The sequence below is a fragment of the Oenanthe melanoleuca genome, chromosome 1 (genome assembly GCF_029582105.1).
Source record: "Oenanthe melanoleuca isolate GR-GAL-2019-014 chromosome 1, OMel1.0, whole genome shotgun sequence".
Classification (NCBI taxonomy): Eukaryota; Metazoa; Chordata; class Aves; order Passeriformes; family Muscicapidae; genus Oenanthe; species Oenanthe melanoleuca.
Window position 1 is genome coordinate 45,964,736 of NC_079333.1, and position 25,625 is coordinate 45,990,360.

The following is a 25,625-nucleotide window of genomic DNA, read 5'->3' on the forward strand; positions in this document are numbered from 1 at the left end:
GATACAGATGTGTGTATCAGAATGCTCCTACCCATCACACTAGAAGAACTTTTAAGTGGACCCATCCCAGAAAAAGCAATAGGGGAGTGGAAAACTCAGACAGTTTCCCACAGTTCTTTCTTCAGATGCACTCAATATCAAATTTTTGGCACAAACAGAGATTTGAAGCAACATTTTCAGTGATGAAAAATTGTTAAGGATATAATCTGTCCCTGTGTGCATCACAGAGAGGCTTAAGGAAAATGCTCTTGGAGAGCATATTTTTTTCTGTTGTGGCAACATAATTTGTATATAAAATTTAATTCAGAGCTAATTCCAGACATAAATCTTTGAGAGTAAGAGTTTACAAGAGAAACACAGATAAGACCATAAACATAGACTAACACTAGTTGGAAAGGCTCATCTGGAAAGTTGCCTTAATATGTTATTTAGATGAAGTCCCTTGTTCTACAGCGATGATGATATTTTTATTATCTTTTAACAATCTAACAAGTTTTGGTCTCATAAAAAAAATAAACTAAAAAAGATCTTGCTACATTTAAAGCTTACTTTTTCCCAAGATTTGCAGTCACTTTGTAACTTGCTTCATCATCAGTGTTGAGCTTTCTGTACTGGTCCCTCTTGCCTTGTAATTTCTCTTACAGCTATGAAGTTTCTCCACAGCTTCTGCTGACCTCTGCTTTCCTTTCCCCCCAAACTCCCACACATTTCTCCTCACTAAAGCTTGCAGCAGCAGCAGTGCAGGCAGAGTGACTGCTGCCACGCTGCCCTGATTTGGAGGTCTAGTGCTGCTTTCCCACCAGCCAATAAAATTTCTTAGTACCCAGCCTAAGGCACCAGCAGGGCCTAATGCTGGCTGAGCTCAAATGGTGTGTGAGGCTGCAGTGGACCTTCAGCAGCCATCCCTCAGCAGCTGGGATGTGCCCAGCTGTGGTGGCTGTGACAGATCCCCGTGGGGCTGTGCTGTGATACCCCTGGGCTGGTGGTGGTGCTGGAGTGAGAGGAGGGGGGCACACAGACATTTCTCAGCTCATGTCTTGCAGTGCCCCAGCACCTTCCCTCAAATCCATCTGCTCCTGCAGGTTACACTGAGATCTTCCTGCACTGAGATCTTCCTGCACCACCAAGGAGTTGTGTTTTCTGCTTGGGAAAGCTGCCGTGGTTTAGACTGCACACACCATACAATGCAGACAAGGTGCTGTCAGGAGAAAACAAGTTTTAAACCAGCACAGTCAGCCTTGGATGGACAAGGAGGAGGTTCAGCTACAGGGGCACTTCAATTTATCAAGTTGGTACAGGATCATCTGCTGTAGAAGCTGCACCACCAAAACTCTTTCAGCAGAACATTGGAAGTGATGTAATTACACCAGACACTGTGTGAACCAGACCCCAGCACATTCTGTGAAGATCTGTCATTCCCACTCACTCAGATCTTCAAAGACATTGGGATGCCAAACCCCCACAGTTTTTGTAAGGGAATGTGGATGCCTTTGGTGTGAGTCAGGCACTCAAATTCTTGTGAGCCTCAGAGCCTTGTCCCCACTCAGGGTTTTCTTTCTGGCTTGCTCATACTCAGCCTTGCAAGTCACAGTTCTCCAGCATCCATCAGCAACCTGGTTATTGCACCAGGAACAAGGGTGAGCAGCATCAAAGAATCATAGGATATTCTGAGTTGGAAAGGACCCACAGGGATTATTGGAGTTCAATTCCTGGCCATGCACAGGACAGCCCCAAGAGTCGTGCCATGTCCACTCCTTGAACTCTGGCAGACTTGGTGCTGTGAAACAGAATTTTTCTTGGGTAGATTTGGCAATCCCAGCATCGTGGGAAAAAATTTCTGACATGAGCAAAGGGCTGCCAAGGAGAGGCAGGTGCCACAGGGCTCCCTGTCTGTTCTTACCCTCTTCAGCTTGCGAATGAAGAGGGTCAGCAGGAGCCAGAAGAGCGTCGCAGCCACACAGGTACAGGTCAGAGTTATCAGCTCCAGGTTTGACCTCTCTGACATGCCTGGGAAAATCAAGTGGGAAACATATTAGAAAATGACCTGCAAACCAAGGCCACTTATGTTTTTTTCTGCCATTAAAATAAAATACCAGGAAGGACCAGCTCTTTTCAATGGGGTATTAATCTCTGTTTGGACTGGCTCACAGAGCCAAAAAACAAGGTCTCCTGCAGCCTGAGGAGAGAACAAGGCTGCACAGAGGGGATGGCTCTGCTGAGCCTTTCCCAAGGTGGTACTGTGGTGGGAGAGCTGCTGCTAACATGCAGGAAAAGCTCCTGGGAGGGCTTGGGCTGGTGTTGGCTCCAGGTGTGACCCAGGGCACATTGCAGGGGTTTGCTTGTGGTTTGCTGTCCAGGACTTGATGCCTTTCCTTACCCACTCCTCAGAGAGCTCTTCCCTGCTGATGGCTGAGCCCTGAAGCCCACATTTCCATCCCAGACATGCTGTAAACCCTCCAGTCCTCACCAAAGCCATCACTGGGGGTGACCTGGGGATTCCCTTGGAGACTCATGGTGTTGCCAGCAGGAGTCCATGAGCTCTTCTTCCCATGGATCTGATCTGTCACCTGGGGGCTCAGCTCATACACAGCATGGTACTGGGGTCTTGAGCCTATTCCCACTGGGCAGAAACCCAGGGCATAAGGCCTGGTACTCCCTGCAATCCACTGCTCCCCTGGCAGGCTCTGTGTCCTCAGGTCCCCTGCCAGTCACACCAGCAGCACATGGCCAGGCTCCCTGAGGAAGCACAGGACCCCCTCCTTCCCCAGCAGCACCCACAGAACCCAGGTGGCAGGGAGATGGGAGAGCTTTAGAAAGCAGGGGACAGATCAAGCACAGAAAGGGAAAAAAACTCCACAAAAACTGAAAATGAAGCAGCAAGAAAACATGAACATTAGAAATCTGGAAAGTATTAGAGCCCACTGACAGATCTTTAAAAAAAGGCAAAATAAAACTCACTTCAGACTGCTATTTAGGGATTTGTAAAATAGTTTCAGAGCAGTTTGTTTTGCAAATCCTGTGACCGCATCAAAATCCCACACTTCCCACAATGTTTTCCATCTGATTGGTAGAAAATGCAAAAAGGACCATCATATCCTGCCTCTTACTCTGATATACCCTCTAGAGAGGGTAAATGAGAGGACAAGGAGGAGTAATTCTGAACATGATTTCACAGCAGTTTTGTCAACTGCACTTGCAGAGTTCCAGAGCCTGGCAGCTTGGTGTTACTCTGACAAATGAAAAAGGTTTTCTTGTGTCCCACTGGTGGGTTTACCAGGTAATCCAGAGGGATGTGCTGCCTGGTTTTAGGAAAAAGGCTACAAAGCTTTGTTCAGAGGATATGTTGCTTAATTAGCATAACGTCTTTCATAAAAATGATAATCAGATCAGTATTCATGCCCCATACCTAAGATCTCCCTGGCACGTCCATTCTGGAGCTTTGAGAATAAAGCTCACTGAGGAAAAACATGGCTGCAACTACAAATGGAGCTACAATAGTCTCCAGAAATACCAAGAGAATTCTCCTTTCACAAGTATATATTTTAAAATACTTTATTTAGATATAGGACATTGTGATAGCATAAATAATGCAGCCTAATGCAGCTTGCCTATTCCCTGGCATCAGCATCTCCTTTTACATACAGATAGTCTTCTCTTGCTTCTGAGCAGCACTCCTGCAGGTGGCAGATAACAGTTTCTGATATTTCTCAGCAAAACCTGGAGGGGCTGAAGGTTCATTGGTTGCCACAGCCACAGAGTGTCTCTCAGCTGGATAGAAAAAGGTTTCATTTGAGGCAGAGTAGGCAGAAACACTCAGAAGAGACCTTAGGATTAGCAGAGTTTGGTGAGGCTGCAATCAATCTCAATCCCAGCACTGCAGCACTGGGATGGGTGCTCAGAGATGCTGAGGAATGTCCATCCTCAGAGGTTGTCATAGCTCAGCTAGACCATTGGGGAACACCCTAATTTGAACTGAGGTTGAACCACTGATCACCAGGACTCCATTTCAACCCTCTTAGGGGGCTTCTGAAGTAACAGGAGTCTTGGTGTCCCCTAATGCCCACCTTTAATCTTGCACACTGAAGTCATAACCCAGGCTGAACTTTGTGTAGTAGCTGTGGGAATTCCAGTTAAACTTCATGGAGAAGTCCCTGGTGACTTCAGCATGACTCAAAAGGCACAACAATTTTTTGAGACACAAAGAAAGATTAGGCAGGCAGGCAGGCAGGCAGGCAGGTAGGGAGATAGATAGATAGATAGATAGATAGATAGATAGATAGATAGATAGATAGATAGATAGATAAGCTATTTAAAAGAAGCCATTTAAATAGAAGTTATTTTGAAAGCTAACACTATTTTCATAGCGTCAGAATAGTTCTGTGAATACTTGATGAATGAGACGCTTTCCTTTTCATCAGCAGGATTCACATTAAGTTATCAAACATCACCTTTAAGGCAGGGCACATTGCTGTGTTCCTATGTCCATATGTCAGTGAGCAAGAGCTGTAAAAGGTGCTGCTTCCTTTATCAACACATCTCCTTCAAAGCAGCACCTCTGCAACCAGCTGCATCCTTGGGGCTGAGGGGGTCCTCAGTAGGGGAAGCCGGAAATGGCTTTCATGGCAACTCTGCAGGCATGTTGATCCCCCCCAGAAAAAGCCGCCCAGGAGTCTGTTTGCCCACATGCCCAGCAGCATTTCTCCCCAGAATTTTAGGGATACAGTCCCCTCTACATGCTGGGATGCTCTGGCAGCCATTTGCTGTTTCTATTCTGTCCTTGCTGATTTGCTGCCTTTTTGGTTCCTCAGCCAAGAGCAAGCAGAGAGATTGCTCTGACGTGCCCACAGATGTGGCCCTTCTTCTCCACACACAGCCCAGCAACTCCTGTTTCCAAACCAAACACAGCCTGCAATTATTTAAATTATTTAAAACAGCCCTTTGATTCCACCATCCATTCATCCATCTCGGACACAAAAATAACGCATTGTTTTATCTGTGAGTATAAGAATGTTTTTTCAGAGGAAATAAAGAGAGCAGACAGTTTCCTTCCTGACTCATTCACAAACTACTCTTCCAATCTGCTGAACGTGGCCATCAACACGAGGCTCTGCTCTGTTCCCTTTGATCTGCAGCCCCATGTTCTGAGAGTCCTGGGACACAGGCAAGGCTTTGGTGCTCACAGCAGCAGGCACAGGGCCTGTGTTTCTCAGAGAGACAAGAAAGTGGCAAAGCTTAGAGGAAGTCCCACATTCAAGCCCTGATCTTGTCCCTCCAGGCTCAGGGATGAGGTGGGAGGCTGCCATTTCCTGGGAGAGGGACACTCCAGAGCAGTGTAGGAATGAGTAAAAAAACCTCTAGTGACATCCCTTCATGTAGTAGGAAAAGAGTGGAAAGACATTTTCCTTGATCATAGTAGATAAGACAAACTGTCTCTCTTTTTATCATCAAGTCTCAAAGCCATAAATTTTAATGTGGTAGCCTTCATCTCCTGCTCCCTTAAAAGTCCTGCAAGAACAACTCTTATGGTCCCTCAGGACACATAACCACAGAAGAAGCCTTCCTGGCTGTTCTCTTTCCTCTCCTCTGGACTAGGATATATGACTTTCTAGAAGCCATCTGACAGAATGCTTGTGGTTGTAATAAACAGCCAAGCTTCAATTACGTTAAAATCAATACAATAATGAATTACATTGTCCAGGACTATGAATTAGTAGGGTGATTTGGACAACGAGCAGCTGGCACAAGTTATTAATTTAGCTGTTACAGCAGCTGTAAAAACATCAGTATCATCAAGGCACTTAGAGGGAGGTGATTCTGCCACTCTACTCTACTCTACACTACTCTACTCTACTCTACTCTACTCTACTCTACTCTACTCTACTCTACTCCACTCTCCTGTTGTGAGACCCCATCTGAAGTGCTACATCCACCTCTGGGGCCTCCAGCATAAGGATGATATGGTTCTTTTGGAGTGAGTCCAGAGAAGGGCTATAAAGATGATCACAGGGCTGAAGCACCTCTCCTATGAAGACAGGTTAGACAGCTGGAATTGCTCAGCCTGGAGAGGAGAAGGCTCCAGGGAGACCTTTTGGCAGCCTTCCATTAAAGGGGTCTGGTAGGGAGCTGGAGGGTCCCTTCTTCCAAGGGCATGGAGTGGCACAAGGGAGAAACAGGACAGGTTTAGACTAGGAAGAAATTATTAGGAAGAAATATTTTACTCTGAGGGTAATGAGGTCCTGGCACAGTTTTCCCAGCGAAGTTCTGGGTGCCACATCCCTGGAAGTGTTCAAGGCTGGATTGGAGGGGACTTTAAGAAATCTGGAATGGAGTTCCTGCCTTCCACTAGATCAGGCTGGAGCTAGAGGATATTTAAGGATCCTGCCAACCCAGACCATTCCATAATTCTGTAATTATTCACAAGGGGATAGGTGTTTTAGCTCCTCAGTTTCACCAGTTAGGCCAACCCACATGTGCATATATACTTATCACTGACCTTTTAAAGCAAAAACATCATTGTACCATCACCATTAACTCTGACTTCTAATACACTCATGGAAAAAAATCAATACTAGTTGTAATTGTTTTGTTCTGCAGGGTGGTACCCAAATACTGAGAAGTATTCAGATATATTTAACAATTATATATCCACAGATATATAACTTCTGCCTCAGAGGCCTGGTAATATCCAAATTGTGTTCTACAAGGAGCAGCTAAATGCATCTAGGACTACTTACTCAACACCAGGTCAGTAAAATAGATTATGTCAAATTTAATACATGCACAACACTGACTCACATGGAGAATATCAACCTACTTCTCCAATCTCATAATTCATGAGCCAAAAGGGTACTCAATGAAACTGAAAGGTCACTTAATAAACTTTATTTTTATTCAAAGTAAAATTAATTGATAGAAATCTCTGCCACAGGCATGAGTTGAGATTGTCAGAAGGCAGAACAATGCTGGACATTTAAATGAATAGCAAGATAACTCAAGTAAGGGTTACAAAAATAGCTAAATCAAACTAATTCTTTGTAGTAGCACTTTTGCATATATAGCTATTTTTAAGCTAAAATCTTCCAGTATGATTTGGCAGTTGACTTCACATTGAAAATAAACAAATGATAATATCCCAGGCCTCTAATTTCTATGGAATTAACCTGAAATGGTAAAATGTGTGGGTAGGAGAGTGTTACTTACTCTGTTTTTTGTTTGTTTTGCTGATACTAAATTTACATTTGTCTTCTACCCTGACCTGATCTTTGTTGGGTTGAAGCAATTCTTCTTTTTAGGTCAGTGTAAACACACTGTGAGTTAGCATTTCCTGCTGGGCTTCCTTTCCAACCTGGTACGCTTCCCTTGCTAGGACTTCCTTCAAACTGCTTCAGAGATCACCAGATGAGTCCCAGGTCACAGCCCTGCCCTCCCAGGCTGAGAACACCACTCTGGAAGGCTGGCTGCTCCCCTTTGGCATGGTGCTTTACCTTGGACCGTGACATACGCCGCGCTCTCCGCCGACCCTTTCAGGTTGGTGGCTATGCACTGGTAAAGTCCTTCATCTTCCTCCTTTACTCTTTCAATAAGCAGCATTCGGCTTCCAGGCCCTAAAATTATTCCTGTGGAATGAAATATTTTGCAATGAGAGGGAGCCAGGGTATAAACAAAACCTGGCCCTTGTGTAACAATATCTGCTTCAAGTTCTTCTCAAAAGAAATCTGAGCAGCAGATTGCACGGCACAGTGTTATCTGCAGGAAAGCCAAATGCACTTGGACGCCTTGTGAGCCTCGTGGAAATCAGTGTTTACAAAGCACTTGTGTGAGTCAAAAAGCTCAGCCTAGGGGAATGATCTTGGAAGTACTTGGTCCTGTTTGTGTTGGTAGCACTGTGCCTATGCTTTCATCCAGGGCAGCGCTCTAGCGTGTCTGCAGCTTTTGGAAAAAGGATAATCTGATTACTGCACTTACAGGTCCAGGTCTGCCCCAGAGGCAGCTCAAGCTAAGAGCTCTTCCAAAAGCCATTCAGACTGTCCCTATGGGCAGCAGACCTGCTCCAAATCTCACTTGCCCATGTGGCATGGAACCATGGGCTCCTTTGCAAAGTGGCTCTGGAGTGTACCCTAAAACATAGGAGTTACCTGAAGTTTTAAACATCTTGTTTATTCCAGCTAGGTCAACCCAGAAGCCAGCCTGGACAGTACTCCAAGAAACAAGGAAGAGGCAGGGAGCAGCTTTGGCCTCAGGACTGCTGCTAAGGCACCTTCTAGCCAGGAAATGTGCAGTCAAGTACACACTTGTGTTTGGCTCCATCAGAACTACAGTCCCATCAAAATGTGTTCCCACCATCTATTTCAGGCACCTGACTGAAGTGCTCTGACCTACCCTCTGGAGGGCTCTTCCATCTTCCTGGCCCCTAATTGTGTCTGTTGCATTACACCCAAGTTAGATGCATAGCATTTATTTTGGAATATAGTGTTATTGATGCACGCTACAGAGTTGTGATCACTGTAAAGTTTTATGGAATCTGTCTCTAGATTAAGCATAGTGCCTGGGCTGCAAGTCTGCCCAGGCTTATAATTCAGTTGGAGAAATCCTTAGAATTTTTTTCCTGTTATTTTCATTCCTGCTACAGTAATTTCTAATAATTCAGGACAACCATAGCTACAAACTGTCTAAAATGTTCTGTAGAAGACTATGCTTTAAATTCAAGTTCCCATGGACCAAACCTCTTTGAACATTTTTGCTGAGTGTTTTAACACTATCTCAGTGTGCATGAATTCCCATGAGAAAGGTTTTGCCTTTTCCTCCATCATTCATTTCCATCTGAAATATCCAAGGAACTCTTCCATGACTGTGATGCCAGCAGCTGCACATTTAGCCTTAGCTGATCTTTGAAGCCACCTTCCAGAAACAGCAGTAACCTCCCAAAGTTTTCCTGTTGTTGCAACATGCAACCTAGCAAGCTGTTCCTTTCTGTTTCATGAGACCCAGATTCCTCTGCTGCCAGTAGATGCATTTGGAGTTTGGACACCTCAGACATGGATAGCTTTTGACTCATGAACAGACTTTGTGTTCCTGACCTCAGAGTGCTGCTGGTACTTCCACACATGTCATGAGAGCTTGGTTTTCTCTTGCCCAGTTATCTGCTGGCCAAGACACCTGGGCTCCCTCTATAACAAATGAAGGGAAATATGTTTCTCTGTTTCATCTCATAAGATGAACATTTTTATCAGTGATTCCATAGAGACCTGTTGTGTCTAGATCTCCAGCCTAGCTCATGTTTTGGAGTGAGACAGAATAACCTGGAGCACCTGGGTTGCTGCCTGACTGCCTTCCTTACATCTGGGAATGCCAATGACTCTGCAAATGGCTGCCTAAGGCAGATGGGTAAATAAAAAGCCTGCTGTAAGAGGTAGGTGAGTACACAAAGCTCTCACCTGGTTCTTGCTGTATTTCCTCGTGGTTTTTAAACCAGGATATCTGGGGCTCAGGAATACCACGAGCCTGGCACTCCAACATGGCAGAGTTACTGGCGTTCACTGTCTGATCCGCAAGCTGCCGCAGCAGGGCTGGTGCCTCTTGAGCTATAAGACAAAACAATACCTTTGTTTTACATTCTTGTAATGGTGGGGGTTTAACTAGCTCCCCTACACTCATTTTACTGGTGTTAGAGACTGCTGTGGCTGTTCTACCAAGTTCATTTGTCACTGATTCTATTAACTGTCCTACTTGGCTCAGGAGGGTGTGGTGTGTGCAGAGACCTCCCTTCACTCAGCAACAGCATGTTGTGGTGACCAATGAACACCTAATGATGACTGTGCTCAAATGATTTTCTCAGTTCCATGACCAACCATATGTTTATATGGAAAGCAATGATTTCCTATGAAAGCTAAGTTTTTCATCATCAAAAGAAACAAACTGTGACACCAAAGATTTGAAGAATCATCAGGACACCCTTGTAGCAGAGTATGTCTTTGTCTCTCAGAGAATCAGAGCAGCACTTTGCAGCTCCCTACACCATGATATCCATGAATGTGACTTGGATAATTTACTTACTTTAAAGAGTACAGTTACAAATCATATTCAGTAAACTCATAGAATCAAAAACCAGCAACCATGAGCACAGAAGCATTGCACCAAAGTCTTCATAAATTATTCCACTTTTGCATTTCACATATTTGGCTGAATGTAACCAAGCCTGGCCAAACCACACCACAGCATTTCAAAAACACACTACAAACATCATGTTAAAGTCATCCCTGGAAGAAACAAAACAATCCCATGATCATTTCAACCCTTTGCCACTCCTTCCTTCCTTTCATACAGTGCCAAAAGCTGTTCTAACAGAGATCAAGATATTTACAGCATTTATGCACATTACATGGCAACAGCTTTCATTCACACTTGCAACTCTCACATAATTATTTTTGGTATTTTTGTCCGTTTAAAGCCATGATGAAGAATTTAGGGAGCTCCTAATGGAAATGCTCAGAGTCCTTAAAATTCCCCAATTATTTGCAATCTTTCCCTTCAAGGACACTGCCAGGATTAGCAATAACTAACATGGTAAGACATACATTCCAAATATGAAACGAAACAAAAAAAAGCAGAAACCATCTATTTGCAAATATTTTCTTTTAAGCTGCAACAGATGCCAATATACCAAGTACCTGTTGAATGTGTCATATTCTGTGTTTGGATGATTATTCTTTATCCTTACAGAAAACCTAGCCATCAGAAATTTCCACCTTCATAATTATTCTGTTACCAGCCATAAATAAAAGCTCTCCAGAAATACTAAACTCCTATGTACCAACAGTTTATGTGGCGTGAATGAGCCTCACAGCACTAAAAACATTTTTAAAGTTGGATATATTTGCAATTAATTGAAATTAATTCTGACAGAGTAATGACTGCAATGATATGGCTTTTGGGCTTTTCTGAGCTGCAAGCCAGTAATTTCCACAGGCAGTGATAGTTGTTGTTTACAGCCTGGTAGACAATTTGTTCTCTCTCCTCAAACAGCATTTCTTATGAGAGACACTGTAAATTCTTCATCACATACCTACACAATGACATAGTCAACTATATTTGCCTTTCAGCCAAGAACACTGCCCTCTTCTCCTTGATCCCTTGCCTTGGTTTTTGTTCAGTTCTCATTTTTCACAGCACTATGAACATGTACAGTCTGAGGCATGCCCACACACACGTGCTCAGAAGAACTCCACATTTATCAGCAGTCCCTGACAGACACCCCAGCCCAGACATCCAAAATGAAGGCGGACAAGATGACACAACAAAGGCAAATCACACGTTCTGTGAGTTGTGATTAATTTTAATTTGTTTATAGCCATACACTAAAGATGGGATTTCATATTAAGAAAAGCTGTTTTGCTTAAAACTTCATCATTCACATACTTTCAATAATTTCTCTGCTACAATCAGCTGATTTTTCAAGGACTTGGTCAACTTGAGGATTATTCTTTTTTGCAAACCACCTGTTTTCTCCCATTCATTTTTGCAGTGAAGCCAAGGGGGACAGTTTCCAATGTCCTACCCTGTTCACTCCAAAGCCAAGGGGCAAACCTGGCCACCTGCACAGTGTGGGGCTCAGCACCCAGGGCAGCCCCCAGACCTGACCACAGCCTTCAGGCTTGCCCACAAATGATGCTTTGCTGGCCAAACTCTGCTCTCAGTTACTCAGAGGAACTTCATTGTAGGCAGAATTTAGCCCAGGGCAGTGACAAGGGGGTCACAGAAGGGGGACAGGACACTGGTGTCAGAGTACTTCTCTGACCTGGGGTGGTAGGGAGGGGAAATTTGCATTTTTAGAAGCAAAAAAAGGGAAAAAAATTACAATTTGTTAATTTTTGGGTTTACATTCTCATTCCATCAATTTTTGCCCTTTGTTATGATTATGTTGTCTGTTCACTTATTTTTTATTAATCAGTACAAAAATATAAATACAAGCTTTATTTTAAACACTTAAAAAAAAAAAGAAGAAGAAATATATTTCACACCTTTCTCCCTAAATAATATATTACACAACACAAGGCAGAGAAACTGCCCAAACCCATGAGATTCTCCAGTCATCCGAGGACATCAAAAGTGACATCAGTAGTTTTTGTCCTGCCACCAAGAACTGCTTTCCTCAGAGGCTTCCAGTGAGCTTTCCCTGTGCCCTCCAGCACGGACAGCCACCTTGGGATGTTATGACACCCTTGCCCAGCGTGGCCCTCTGAGTGCTGGTGGAGACCAGCCTGGTGGGACCTCCACTCAGCAGTGACATACAACATTGCAATGCACAGCAGTTTCACAGAAGAACAGTCTAATCGCCACATCTCTTTTCTTTTTTGGTGTTTTTTTGACCCAAACTCATATTGCCTGGCAACTGGCTGCTACAAACCATCGTGCTCCCAAGGCCATGGAAAATTCATAATGTCCTGTCATCACCGCCCACCTTGCCATCAAATGTCTTCCCACAAAATACCCTAGGAAAAAAGGGGATTCTGTATTGTAGCTCTTCTCAAGAATTGCAAATGCTAAAGAGTGTGCTTGCTCCATTTTCAAGCAGTAGCCAACAACTCCACTTGCATTTTAGGCGTGTTTTAGGGAAAAAAGAGAGCCTGATCCCTTTGCAAGAACACATTGTTTCTGGAAGCCATCATGCTAATAATGAACAAAAGAGTTACTGTATACAAGCAGGCTATAGGTGACATTTCAAGATATAAATGATTATTCTTTTCTTTACTCTGACAACTTCCAGGTTATCAATTGTTTTCTAAGCATTTTAGGCTCCATGAAGCTGGCATTATGGGGAAATGCTATTGTTTACCCTTTCACACTTGACAAAAGCAATTCCCACGTGAAAGGCAAGTTTAGCCGTGGGACACGGTCTCCATACCTAAAGGAGGAAATAGTCTGGTGAGTTCCCAAGCACAAGAAACTGTCATGTTGTCACCCTCTATTTTAAAAGCACAGCCACTTTGTTCCTTTGCTGTAGCTATTTTGGTCCTTGTGGTCTGTTTTGTTATGGCTTATGTAAATGCTATATAAATGATCGATCATAAATGTAACCAAAAATAATCAAAGCTATGTATTGTAAAAAAATAAAGTTATCAGATCTATTAAAAATAGTAACTTCTTCCTTATACAGAATTTATAGCACACAGAAACATCTCATAGCAAAGTCATGACAAAGGAAAAGAAAAGGGGAAATGCTCACAAGGAATTCTTAGGTCGCCCTTAATTGTCCTTCAGCAGTTTTTCTGGTTCTTAATCCCCAGAATAAATCCAATTGTCATTTGCATACCAAAAGCAATGAATACTTTTAATGGCTTCAATTTTGAATTTGTATTTTAAAAATGTATTAACTAACGGTGCTGGCTAAAACCTTGTCAGTCATGTTAGTGTAACATTCCTCATTTAATAAAATAATTACAACATTACAAACTCCTGAATCTTCAGGCCAGAAGCAACACTCACACTTTTATCAGTAGTTTTTTACATTAGTGCAGAACTGACTTTAAAAATTGACCAACACAGCAACTGGAAGTCTACCTGGATTTATTTGGAGAAACAAGGTTCACGTCTGTCAGTTGTAAAATCATCATTATTATAAATGATATGATAGGTCTGTGCATTATATCAACATTTTTTATTTCTTCCCTGCATACTTCTTTTAGAAGATACTTTTTTAAGATTAATGTACTTTAGTGTAGAAAATAATTTCAAATAAATAAGTATTAGAACTTGCTCAGCAGGTAATATTTATAAGTCCATCAAGATCAGATTAAAATAAAAAATATGTAGTCCAGTCAATCACAAACTGAATTGTGCTCATTCTGCACATTCAAGTTAGCTTATTAAATGTCCATTGTTGACTGAAAACAGCAGTTTTTAAAGTTAATCAGTTTATTCAGCTTTGACACTTTTGATGAGGCCGATATCAAAGCAGAAGAAAAGATTGATCCAAAGTTTTCCTTATTGCTCAGTAGGAGACAGCAAGAGAAAAAAAAAAACGACATGTAAAATGTAGCACAGGGGATCTTCCAAACCCCAGCTTCCATGTGCCTTTTCAAAGCAGAAAACACCCGTCTGAACTCAACTGGAAGCTCACGCGTTAGGATTGTGTTTGCTATTCCTCCTATTTCCAACCCATGGGGAAATGAGCACCACCTCAGGGCTTGAAAGGTAGCAACAGCAATAAAAAAAAATCAAGATGATATGAGACATCTCTTACTGTTTAATGAGTCCTTTAATGTTTTACATTGCTTTGTGCTGTACAATCATTCCTTGTGCTTTTATATTTGAGGATCCGAGAGTAAACAGCCTTTTTGTTGCAGTGCTCACCTCTGATTGTAACGTCTTTCTTTAGAAGCACTTCTTTCCCCGTGTATATGTTCCTTGCTCGGCAGACATAGGTGCCTGAGTGTGCCAGGGAAACGTTTTTGATGGTCAGAGTGAGGGTGATGGAGTACTCCCTGTTGTGAGACTTCTTTGCTTTAGTTTGATTGTTGGCTGTCCTAGGTAAAATCCAGGCAATGTCTTTGTACAGGAATTTGTTGGCCGAACAGGACAATACCAAATTCTCTCCTTCAATTGGCATTTTTTCCAAACTAATATGGAATCCGCTCGGTACATCTGTCAAAAACCAAGAACACTTTTTAGTTCATATGAAACTAATGAGCCAAAATTAACACAGCATGTAATTTCCCTTTTATCAGGAAGTCTTTGAACTAATCAATGTTGTTGTCTTCCTGCTCAGGTGTGTAATCTTTCCTTTCATACACTCAGCTTCAGCTATTCTTACAATTTGTCCTGACACACTTGGCCTCAGACATCAGTTGGTGTAAACTGGAGTTGCTCTTGGAAGTAATGAGTTTGTATAAATGTATGCCAGGCTAAGACAGACTGGGGCAAGGTACCAAAACCAGAATTATTTAAAGACAGCACAGTGGGACTATGAAAAAGGAGGAATATTCTGATCACGGCTCCAGCTTGTGAACTGCATAAGAGAAAAGGAATCTCAAGAGGGCAGTATAAAAATACTGCATTTCATCATGCTAGGTTACACTGTTTTCTTGTTACTCAAAAATATTCAGATAAACTATGTCTATTTCTTAAAAATGCTTCAAGCCCTGAGAAATTACAGCATCTGTGATCACACGCCTGAGATTTCCCTTGGACCAGAGGTGTTTGCCCTCCCTGCATTTAAAGCCTACCAGTCACCCAAGAGGGAAGCAGAAGCAGCACCCTCTGCCCTGGGTGTCCAGCTATGTGTGGGCAGCTCTAGGATGAAGGTATTTTGTTTGGGTGGCTAGGCATCATCACAGGTGAAAGATATTTTCAACTGAGAGAAACCAAGGATCATTGCACTGACAATTTACTGAGTGTAGACATGGGTTACGTTTTCACTTCATAGCAGATGGTTCAGGCAGGAGTAATTTAGCCAACAATGTAGAAAGCCCTGCTTGAAAAGGTCCTGTTTGCAGTTTCTTGTAATGTCACCCTCAACTTCCCCCACCTGGGAGTGGTGCAGAGCTGTGGTGCTGTCAGCTGCCTCCCAGCTGCCTCCACTGGGGCTCATCCCTCCAGCAGCCACTTACACCACTGACCTCACTGAAAGTAAAAGTAAGTTCCTGAGAGAAAGCACTTCCAAGTTTTGCTCCTAGAATGCAACCTCTCTCAATTTATTTGTAGCCAATATTCTGATAAAGTCATTTCCTTCTTCTTGGTCAAGTGACATCAACTGTGGCCATTTTCAATTGTTCTTTCACTACTAATTGCTACAGCACTTGGCTGTAAACTTGACTTGAAATCCTAAGAATGGCTTCTTCTTTCATCAGGGAGACCTGTACCTTCTTTTCTTGTTTCTTAGATCATGAACAGCTCAATGCTTACATTCAGTTCATTCTTACCAGCATTGCTTCAGGTTTAATGTCACTTCAGCAGGAATATGTAAAAATACCTCTCAAGTAAATAATATCTCACATATTCTCTCATTGATTAACCAATCCATCAGAAAGCTTCTCCCTAAATCCCCACATTGCAAACTGAGCTGCCTTCCCTCCCAGGGGAGCCATGAGCATAACCTGCTCACTGCTTTCTGCCTATTGGAAGCTTGGCATCAGCTGTTCCCCTTAACATCCTCTTTTCCACATCTAGCCCTGAGTGTTAAACAGAGGGTAAATGAGCTCCTGCTAGTCCTGGATTGAAATTTCTCCTGACAGTAGGTGCCTCCCAGGGAGAGGCCTGATTTCTGCTGGCTGAACTCATCGTGCCCCTGCATGATATGTGTGCCTGCCATCAGCTGAAGTTCAGGTGTGGAGTCCAAAGATCAACCTAGTGAAGGCACTAAAATATTAGACAGGGTATTAAAGCCTGAGGGTTAAATTGTTCCACTTACATTCCGTTGGGATATCACTTTTCTCTCTCTTGCTATAGAAAATCATTAAGAAAAACCTCAAATTTCATGAACTCATCTATGAGTGACTACTCTCAGGATCATGTTTGATATGCAAGAGTGTGTGGTACCAGATTCTAATCTGATTTAAGAACTGTTGACTGGAAGTGCTATTAAGATGAAACATCTCCCTACATGGAATGCATCATATTTAGCCTCAGCTGCCAAAATATAGACATCTACTTGAATATGGATGATCTGTGTTCTGTATGTGGGCAAAAGTTTACAGTCTATGGGTGAGACAGGCTTCTCCAGAGGGCAGTGCAAACCATCCCTTTAAGATGGGCCAAATTCCAGAGATCCTGGTCCCTCATGCTTAATTATGAACAGATCCTACATTATCAGCTTAGGCTTAAATACCTAACTCTAAGATTTAAGTTAGAAGAAGTGAATCCTATACTTGATTTTGTTAAAAAGCATTAACTTCAGACACATTTAAAACAATCAAATGGCCAACATTTTGAATATGGATAAGTACTTGGAAAAAAAGAAGGTGCTGCATCTTACTCATAGTACATTTCAAATCATTCTAATGTGTGCTGGCAAAGGTAGGTATTGGTTAGAAATAGTGGTAATTTTTGCTTTTGAAGATGCCAGTACTCAGTAAAAGCCAAGAAGAGCCAAGCAAAACTCTTAAGATGAAACTAAAGATCACTGGGGACTGAGGCAAATGAACTATTTTTATCCTAAAAGAATAGCATGCCAAGAGAATAATGTAGTTGCAACTACTTTTATGTTGTCAGGTCTGGAGCTCTTCCTCAATGTGCCTTCTGTGAAGATTATTTTCTGAATAAATCTAGGGACAGAAGCAAAATGCACAGGATTCCAAAAGAATCATTTGTTTAAAGGCTACAAACCTCCTAATATATGACACCTCTCACCAATTGTTACAGGCTCAGGCTAGCTAAATAATGTGGCTGGGAATAATGTAAAAGGGTTTTATTTACTTTAGTGATTTGAAGCTTCCTGTGGAAATAGCTCCCAGGTTTCCTGATGGAAGATTTTGTTTATCTTTGCCAAGCACCATCAGGAATCTCAAAATAAAATGCTCTTAGTGACATTGGGAAACCAGGGAGATAAGGCAGAGCTGTTCCTGTTTCACCCTCTGTAATTGCAAACACACCCATGGGCCTGCTGTGTGCCAGCAAAACAGCCCAAAATATAGGGAAAGGGGCAGGCTGGAGGAAAGGGTGCTAATACAATTAAAATTGGCATAAAGGTGGTGTTACAGAGACTGCTTCCACACCAGTGAGCAGGAGAGCTTTCAGAAATCACCTTTCTGCATTGCTTTTATAGAAGCTTCACAGCTACTCTTGAGTCTTGAACAATGATTTGCTTTTAGAGCTAAGTCAGTGACAATACACCAAAAATGCCCTTCATCTGACAGAAGCCATAGGAAAGCTACTCCAGAGCCCATGGTCTTCATGTCATACATCCTCAGGCACAGTGAATAAAATCATGTATATCACTCTGAAACTTCCTAGGAAAAAGACAGGCAGGTTTCACTTTAAGCCCAGAAATAATGATATTTACAATAACTCAAGAAAATGCTTTTTCTTCCTGGATTTTCTCTGTTGGCACTAATTTCCTTATGTTTATCTTTCCCTGAAAGAGTGGAACTTGTTGACTCCAAACTGGGGCTGCTGGGACACAGTCTGCCTTCCACCACCTTCCTAATGGTTTCTGCCTATCAGAAAGAGACCCTTCACAGCAATATGTGCATTTTCTCATCCCCAGGACAAGGGCAGAGGGAGTTTGCCTTCAGGGAAAGGGATCTCCCTGTTAATAACAGGCTTTGTCTCCATCTGCTCTTTGGAGTCATTTCTGGCACGTCCCTTTTACAGAGGGCAGCAGTTCCTTTTCCTACAAGGAATCATCTCCTCCTAGTTAGACACTTCTCTTACTTTTAGACACTTTTGTGTGGCTCAGGCTGACTTCAATTGGCACCAGCAGACTCAACAACATAAGTTAAACCAGCCCTAAGCTGTCACACAAAACCTGAAGTATTGGTTTTGGACTCATCAGAAGGAAATACTTTGCAGTGTCCTGTTCACATCCATCAGCATTTGTGGCTCTCAGGTTTTTACTACCTCAGAGCATTTTTCTGCACATTCTGGACATGTTTGTTTCTTGATGTGAAACACAGGCTGTACCCAGCCACAGCAGTTTGGTCTCGGCCTGGTGGAGGAGAATTATGGTGAGCATAATTGGATTTTTGTAGGGACCAAACAACAGTATTGTTTACACTGCCTTCAGTCAATGCAAGTGAGTGTCAGAGGATGATCAGGACTTTCCATGTCACATAGCTGAAGTGCTCAGCTCCAGGAACTCACAGGGCAAATGCATTTCAACTTCACTACCCTGTAAAGAATGTTTGCCACTAGTCAAGATGTTAGGAAATTCCAAACCATAATAAAGCTGACACTCCTCTTTCTGAACACCAGACAATATAAGATTCTTCAAAGGAGAGTCATAATATTCTGCATGTTCTCATGAAAGCTTTAGTATCAAGGAGAAGGATTTCCTTCCATCTTTGGTTAAGATCTAAGAATTTTAGGCCTAATCAGGAAAACTAACTCCTTCATGTCACTGCACTAAAATACTTGAAACCACCATCAAAACTTTGAAAGGGAAATTTGGATACAGTGGGTGGGGTCCATCCAAGTACAGCTTCATTTCTTCCATACCATGAAAACTGAGGAGTAAGAGCTGGAGAAGGCCAAATTCAGCATCTTGCATGTTGACAGAGCAGTGAATGACTCTCAGTGACTTCTCAAAGTTTCGTGTGACGTACCCACACAAAGATGAAACTCTCATTGGCATGTTAATTTATGGAGAACTATGTGGTGTTCAGCTTTCTGTCCAAACACACACAATGTGAGGATAGGGATGAAAGCAAAACTGAGAGTGGGGACAAGAATCATCTTCAAGCAGGCAAATATTCTTGTCACTTCCATTAACAGAGCATGGAGACATTTTTCTTGTTTCTGTACTTTAACAACCAACCTGTGTGTATCAGTTATCTGTTTATACTTCTCACACTTCTTACCAATTTTCTGTATTTATAGATAACTGGCACTTTCTAAATGTGAAAGTGTGTTATGACATGCAGCTTTAACAGCTGTAGACACCCACAGACCAAGTCTGCCAGGTGAAACTGTACAAGCAGCACGACAGTGGGTACCTGAAAAAGAAATGTTGAGTGCTTGCAGTGGTGCCCATCTGCTGGCATGACAGGGAGTTATGCTGCCTTCTGGCAGCTGAGGCCCAAAATGTTGGTGAGATGCTGCCACAACTTGTCAAGAGCCCCGACTGCTACTCATTGCTGCTCTTCTGTGTGGGCAAGAGTGACACTGCAAGCTGGATGGAGGCCAGATGGAATCTGGGCAGATTCAAGGAAAACTACAATATCCTGGGAGTACCAGAGAAAGGTATTGGTGCCCAAGCTAACTTTCCTTCTCTTTTACCAGTCAGAGGAAAGGGTGCTCTCCTGGAAGTACAAAACCTGGATCAACAGATCTACTCAGCTGGGGACCAGCTCTGTGGAAAGGGACCTGTGGTGGACAACAAGCTCAGCATGAATGAACAGGGTGTTGCTGTGGCAAAAAAAAAAAAAAAAAAGTCAACAGGTTGCTGGGTTGCACCAGCAAGGGCATCACCAGCAGAAATAAAGAAGTCATTACACTCTACTCAGAACTTGTCAGGCCACATCCAGAGTGCTGCATTCAGTTTGGTCCCCTCTATACAAAACAGATGTGGAAAGTTTGGAAAGGGTCCAGAGAGGTGCCAAAAAGATGATCAAAGACTGGAAAGTCTGCCATATGAGGAGAGGCTGAGAGAACTGGGTTTGCTCAGCCTTGAGGAAAGGCTTAGGGGAGACTTTATCAACATGTTCCAGAATTCAGAGGGTGGCTGCAAAGAAGCTGGAGACTCCTATTTTACAAGAAGACACATGGAAAATATGAGGGGTAATGGGTACAAGTTACTGCTGGGGAGATTCTGATTGCACACAAGAAGAAATTTTTCACAATGTGGGCAATCAGCCATCGGAATAATCTCCCCAGGGAAGTGGAGGATTCTTCAATTTTGGACTCTTTTAAGATCTATCTGGACAACATGCCGTGCTTTCCCCAAGACAGGCTGGACCAGATGATCCTTGAGGCTCCTTGGTATTGGTTCCTTGAGAACTTGGTATTCTATGATTCAGCTGGTCAGGATATTTTTGAAATATAGAGTTTGGGAGGGGGATCATTTTTTGAAGTAGCTTCTCTTTTCTTTTTTTACCAAATCTAGTGGGTGTGTCTATTCTCTTTTGATATCTAGAAATAGAATGAGTTTCACTAAAATCACTCATCAGCATTATAAGCAAGAGAATGACAACATAAAAACCAAAGAGATTATGATTTGGGGATTAAACCATCTAAATATTTTAGACTTTTTGTTTTTTCTCATATTTTTGGATGAATAACATTTCTCTAATGATCTACTCTGAAAATTGCCAGCAGCCTAAGTTTATAAAACTACTGCTTTATAAACAAAGCAAAACTTTTGACAGAAAACAAACCCTTTGTAATTGCATGTGCAGACTTTATGCTGCTGAATCATGCAGTAGTTATTCCCAAAAACACACTGTGGGCTTTTTTCAGTAATTCCTGGAGTAAAGCATTAAGTCATTTGTTTGAAAACTCCAAATACATCTCGTAATGCAAAAATAACAGAAAGCATACTCATATGTGAAGATAACATGATAGGAATTCTCAGTGCCATGGCACAAATGATATTCCAGGCTGTCTTTCTCAGAAAAGGAAACAAAACTCTGTAGTCTGTACCCTGACACTTTTCCACCTCTAAGTTGCCATTGTCCCAGATTTCTCTAGCACCATGCTGCCTGCAGACACTGGCACTGTTCTAGACACTGTGTTGTGAAATATCCTGGTGGGCAGCAGAATGGGGCTGTAGACACCATCAATGTCACATGTGAAACTGGCTTACTGGTGGGTGAAAATACACTAAAATTTCATGTATGAAATGACTGCAGAGATGAACCAAAATGGGGAATTACTCATTGCTGTATTTGTGAGTAATTTCTGTCATGCCTGATACTTGAGGGAGGAATGAGTCATTTACCAATTTGGTGTCCCTTGAAATCCAGACCAGCTGCTGTGAAACCTACCAGTATCACCCAAAGCATGAGCTTACAAGTACATACATTACAGCAATTCTGAAACTGTGGTATATTAAAGAGCCACAATAGCCTAACAGCTGTAATTCCAGGATCAGGAAACATGTTTGACTCTATAGAGGAGTAGATCTTACCTGTGACAATAAAACTGACATTTCTTTCAGATTTTCCCACTTTATTGGATGCCACACAGCTGTAGATTCCTGAAGATTTGGCTTCAGCTACAACAAGAGTGCTAGCAGTCTGCAAAAGAAAGAAGAGGTTTAGTTCTCACTGGCTCAAGAGCTCAGTTAATGCTTTCCTTCTCTTTTTCCTAAGTCACCACTGGCAGCCCCATGATCCACTCTTTCCATTCATTCAGAGATGGGCACCTCTGGGGCTATGTAAAGGAGATGTCACCATGCACAGTTTTGAAAAGGATAGAAGAATAACAGGAAACAAGCTCCTTGGGTCACCCTTATATCATCAAAGGCATCGTGACCAAAAATCTTTGAACGTGTCTTTCAGATTGATTTATCTCTCGCTGGTGATGTAATGGTAACCAGAAGACATGAAGCACGACACAATGTGTTTCACACAAGGAGATAAGCAGCCTGTAGGAGAGCCAGACTGCAAAGGGAATAGGTGAGACATGCCTCAGGCATTTGGATAATCCTGGGAGGCAAAAGAAGCTCAATTTGGCACTAAACTCATTTGATTTCTTTCATTTTCCCACATACATGTCAAGTGAGACAGAGCAGTGGCAAAGGAGATGTTTACCCATCTTCTTTTGTACTACTTTCTCTTCTTAGATTTAATATTTCTATTATTAAATAATAATATGTCAGTTTCATTTATGTTATATTTTATCACCATCTTAAGAGGTCCAGCACACTAAATATTTTCTCAGAGTTACACAGCTTGAAAGATAAGACCTTGAAAGGCCAGGGACCAAAAACACCTGATGTGCCCTTAAAAACATAAAAAAACACTGTGATAATAAGAGTTATACTTTTAGGGTGATGGAAAACCATGGTCTAATGGATTGGGTACTAAGCAGAAGAGGAAAGTTATGCAGAAACAAGTGATATGTCATTCTGTTATGGAGCTGAGCATGAGGCATGGACTTCATCAGTGTAATGTCCTCCCAGTTATAACTTGGTAGCTTAATTTTCAGTTCTTCTTGCCATTTTACTTGTTCTGTAAAACATAGTTTGGCTGGAGTTATGGGCTGGGACAGTGACGAAAGGAAATTGTGGGGCTTCAGAATTCCACTGTTTGGAATTGCTTGGTTTTTCTAAAAACCTTAAAAATAAGTTCTGTGCAATTAATACATTCTTTTAAGTCTGACTGATTGCTGGAGTTGAGAGACAAGCACAAGAGTGTGAGGCAGTAATAAAAAGGGACCAGTTATCTACATTTTTACATAAACACTGACTGAACATTTGCACAGCTTTTGTCTCCTGCTGGGAGAATACACAGGTATCCCCAAACTCCTGTTGAGCCCCTAAATGACATAGATCTTCTGGTTTCCCAAAATAATTCTCTAGTAGAAAGAGTCTATTTAAACACCACAGAGGCAAATAATTTGGTTTTGACTTATTTGTTTTAGAAGACCCCACTATGGTAAATTCACTATTGTTAGTAATGCTAACAGCACCTCTACCCTTTTAAGTTGTCTCAGTGGCAAACTACCTATCTGCTAACACACTGCATAATACTTCTAGCTATAATTTTTATAAATTACCATTTGGGATCTTCTGTGAAATGAAAGAGGATTGGTAATATCAGAGAGATAATTACAGCCCTTTGAAAAAATCATCCTGTTTTGCTGAATTCAGTAGGTTGACCTCTACAAATTTCTAATTATAAAGGTTGGGCCCAGCCCTGTCCATATTTTGTCATTCTCTTTAAATTTCTTCCAGGTTCTAAACATATTTTTTTAAAGTGTGGAAACAGAGCACAGCACCAGGATTCCTGCATCTGTTTTATCAACACTAACTCAGACCAGAAGGAAGTCCCACAATGTCTACCACAGAAGGCTAATGTGGGTGGTTAAAAACTGCTTCTGCCATCCCAGACTTTCCACCAAAATATAGCCTTTTTTTCTCCTGCTAGTTGGTATTACCTCACAGCAACCTTGCCCAGGAAGCAATTGAGACCATGCACAGTGAAGGAGAATGAAGCTCTTGCTCTCTGACTCCAGGACACCTGTCTTTAATCTACTATACACAGAGGCAGAGCATTTCTGAGCCTGAAAAACACATGCTGATTACTCCTCCCACAACTACTCGAAAGGTTTGAAAAGTTTATGGAAGTATCAGGCTGTGTTTTGTCCTTGTATTATTAGGCATTAATTTTTAATGAAAAATCGTGCATACTATCTTGAGTTTTGCTGCTTCAGCCCACTGTGATGTGATTACTACTTTTGTCACACTGAGGAAGAGTTATGCATACACATGTAACATGGAGTTATGCTAAAGCAGTATGAGTGCAGTCACTTACAGATGATGCCTTTTCTTGTGTGTTAAATTGCCTGAGAGAGCACTCATTGGCATGGAAAGCCAGAGATTTAAACTGCCAGCTTTTCCCCCCAGCAGTGTTTTGGTTTTGACCAATTTACAGAGTCCCAAATACTTCCTTAGCATGGGCCAAGGATCACTTCCAGCAGGGAACTCCCATGCAAGCAATGGCTCTTTGGAAGGCAAAGGAAATAAATGCTGTGAACACAGGAGGCATCAGTGCCAGAGAGCACACACTGGTGTGCTTACTCAGCTAAGACAGAGAAAGCCACAGTGTCTAGGAGGCAGCAAGACTGGCTTTGCAACAGAACAGAGTATTTTAGAGACAACACATCTCTTTATAAATCTTTTAGCTTATAAATTAGTCACAAGGATAAGATAACATCTCTTTAAATAGTTTGTGAGCCCTCCAGTGGTGCAGTCTGTGTTTTGCATTGTGGATGCCAGCCAAAACCCACCAGAGAAGCAGTGTGTACAAAACTAAGCCTGGCATGCTGTTTATGGAGAAACTATGGCTGTTTGAGATCAGTTTGTGCAGCGTGGTCCCTCCGTACAGCTATTGTTGCAAAAGAAGCAAAAGTTTTCACAGTCTTGTATCATCTGGCACCACAACAGTGACTTTCAGTGACTCAATATCTTGATCATCATCTGTCCACAGACCCCATCTACCACCAAAGTTTTGGCCCTTTATGCCTTTTTTCTACTCCCATCATCTCGGCTGAAGCACCATGTTACAGGCTCATCTCAAAGCCAGGGGCTAGGGAAGTAAGTCTCATACTGGTGCTGCTCTGCTGGGCAAATAAAACAGGCAGAGGCATAAATCCCAAGAGAGAGAAGAGGCATTTACAGATTTGTTTGTGGTGGAAACTGATGAGGAAAGGACTGGGGAGGCAAAGAGAATGCAAAGCAGCCAACACGATCATTGCTCTTGGAGCCATGGTGGGCTGGTCTTTCCCCTGGAGGGTCTGCTGGAATTTCTCTTTTCTCAAAGTAGCTGACATAGAGGATTCCCAGTGCTCCAGCTGATGGCAGAGAAGGAAAAGAAGTTTTCAGAAAATGTGTGGCAGCCTGGCTCTTACATGACTCCCTGAAGGCATCTGCAGACACTGACATGAACTTGCTCTCTTCAGAGATTGCTGCCCTGACTTCTTGGAAAAGGTTATGTGTTTAAAAAGCAAAATACTGCCCTTTTGACACAGAGCAGGTTAGTGCAAGTCTGTCAGTTATTGCCAATTCCCTTCTAGTCATGCTTTTAAGAACTACTGGTTAAAAAATAAAAGGAAATAAATGAAAATATGCTCTCTTGGATATATCTCTGTCTAAAGGAAGATCCATATCTAAGTATTGGTAGCACACTGCTGGATTGGTCTGTTTGTACTATCTGCCTGCCTCACATGTTGGCAAGGAGCATCAGTGCAAAACATCTGGTCAACACATTTCACCTTCAGGACCACCGCGGAAGAAACACCGAAATATCCAC

The 25,625-nt window shown here is 42.3% G+C and overlaps 1 protein-coding gene across 1 annotated transcript in view; it reads right to left on the reverse strand.

Annotated features, from left to right (window-relative positions):
- FLT1 (fms related receptor tyrosine kinase 1) overlaps positions 1 to 25,625 on the reverse strand; it is a 105,802-nt gene that overhangs the window by 25,143 nt on the left and 55,034 nt on the right. The window contains exons 12-16 of the mRNA XM_056487924.1: positions 21,779 to 21,887; positions 14,350 to 14,640; positions 9,435 to 9,581; positions 7,485 to 7,616; positions 1,901 to 2,007 (exon numbers count right to left, since the gene is read on the reverse strand). Of these exons, the coding sequence (XP_056343899.1) occupies positions 1,901 to 2,007; positions 7,485 to 7,616; positions 9,435 to 9,581; positions 14,350 to 14,640; positions 21,779 to 21,887 (786 nt within the window). The remainder of the gene's footprint in view (positions 1 to 1,900; positions 2,008 to 7,484; positions 7,617 to 9,434; positions 9,582 to 14,349; positions 14,641 to 21,778; positions 21,888 to 25,625) is intronic.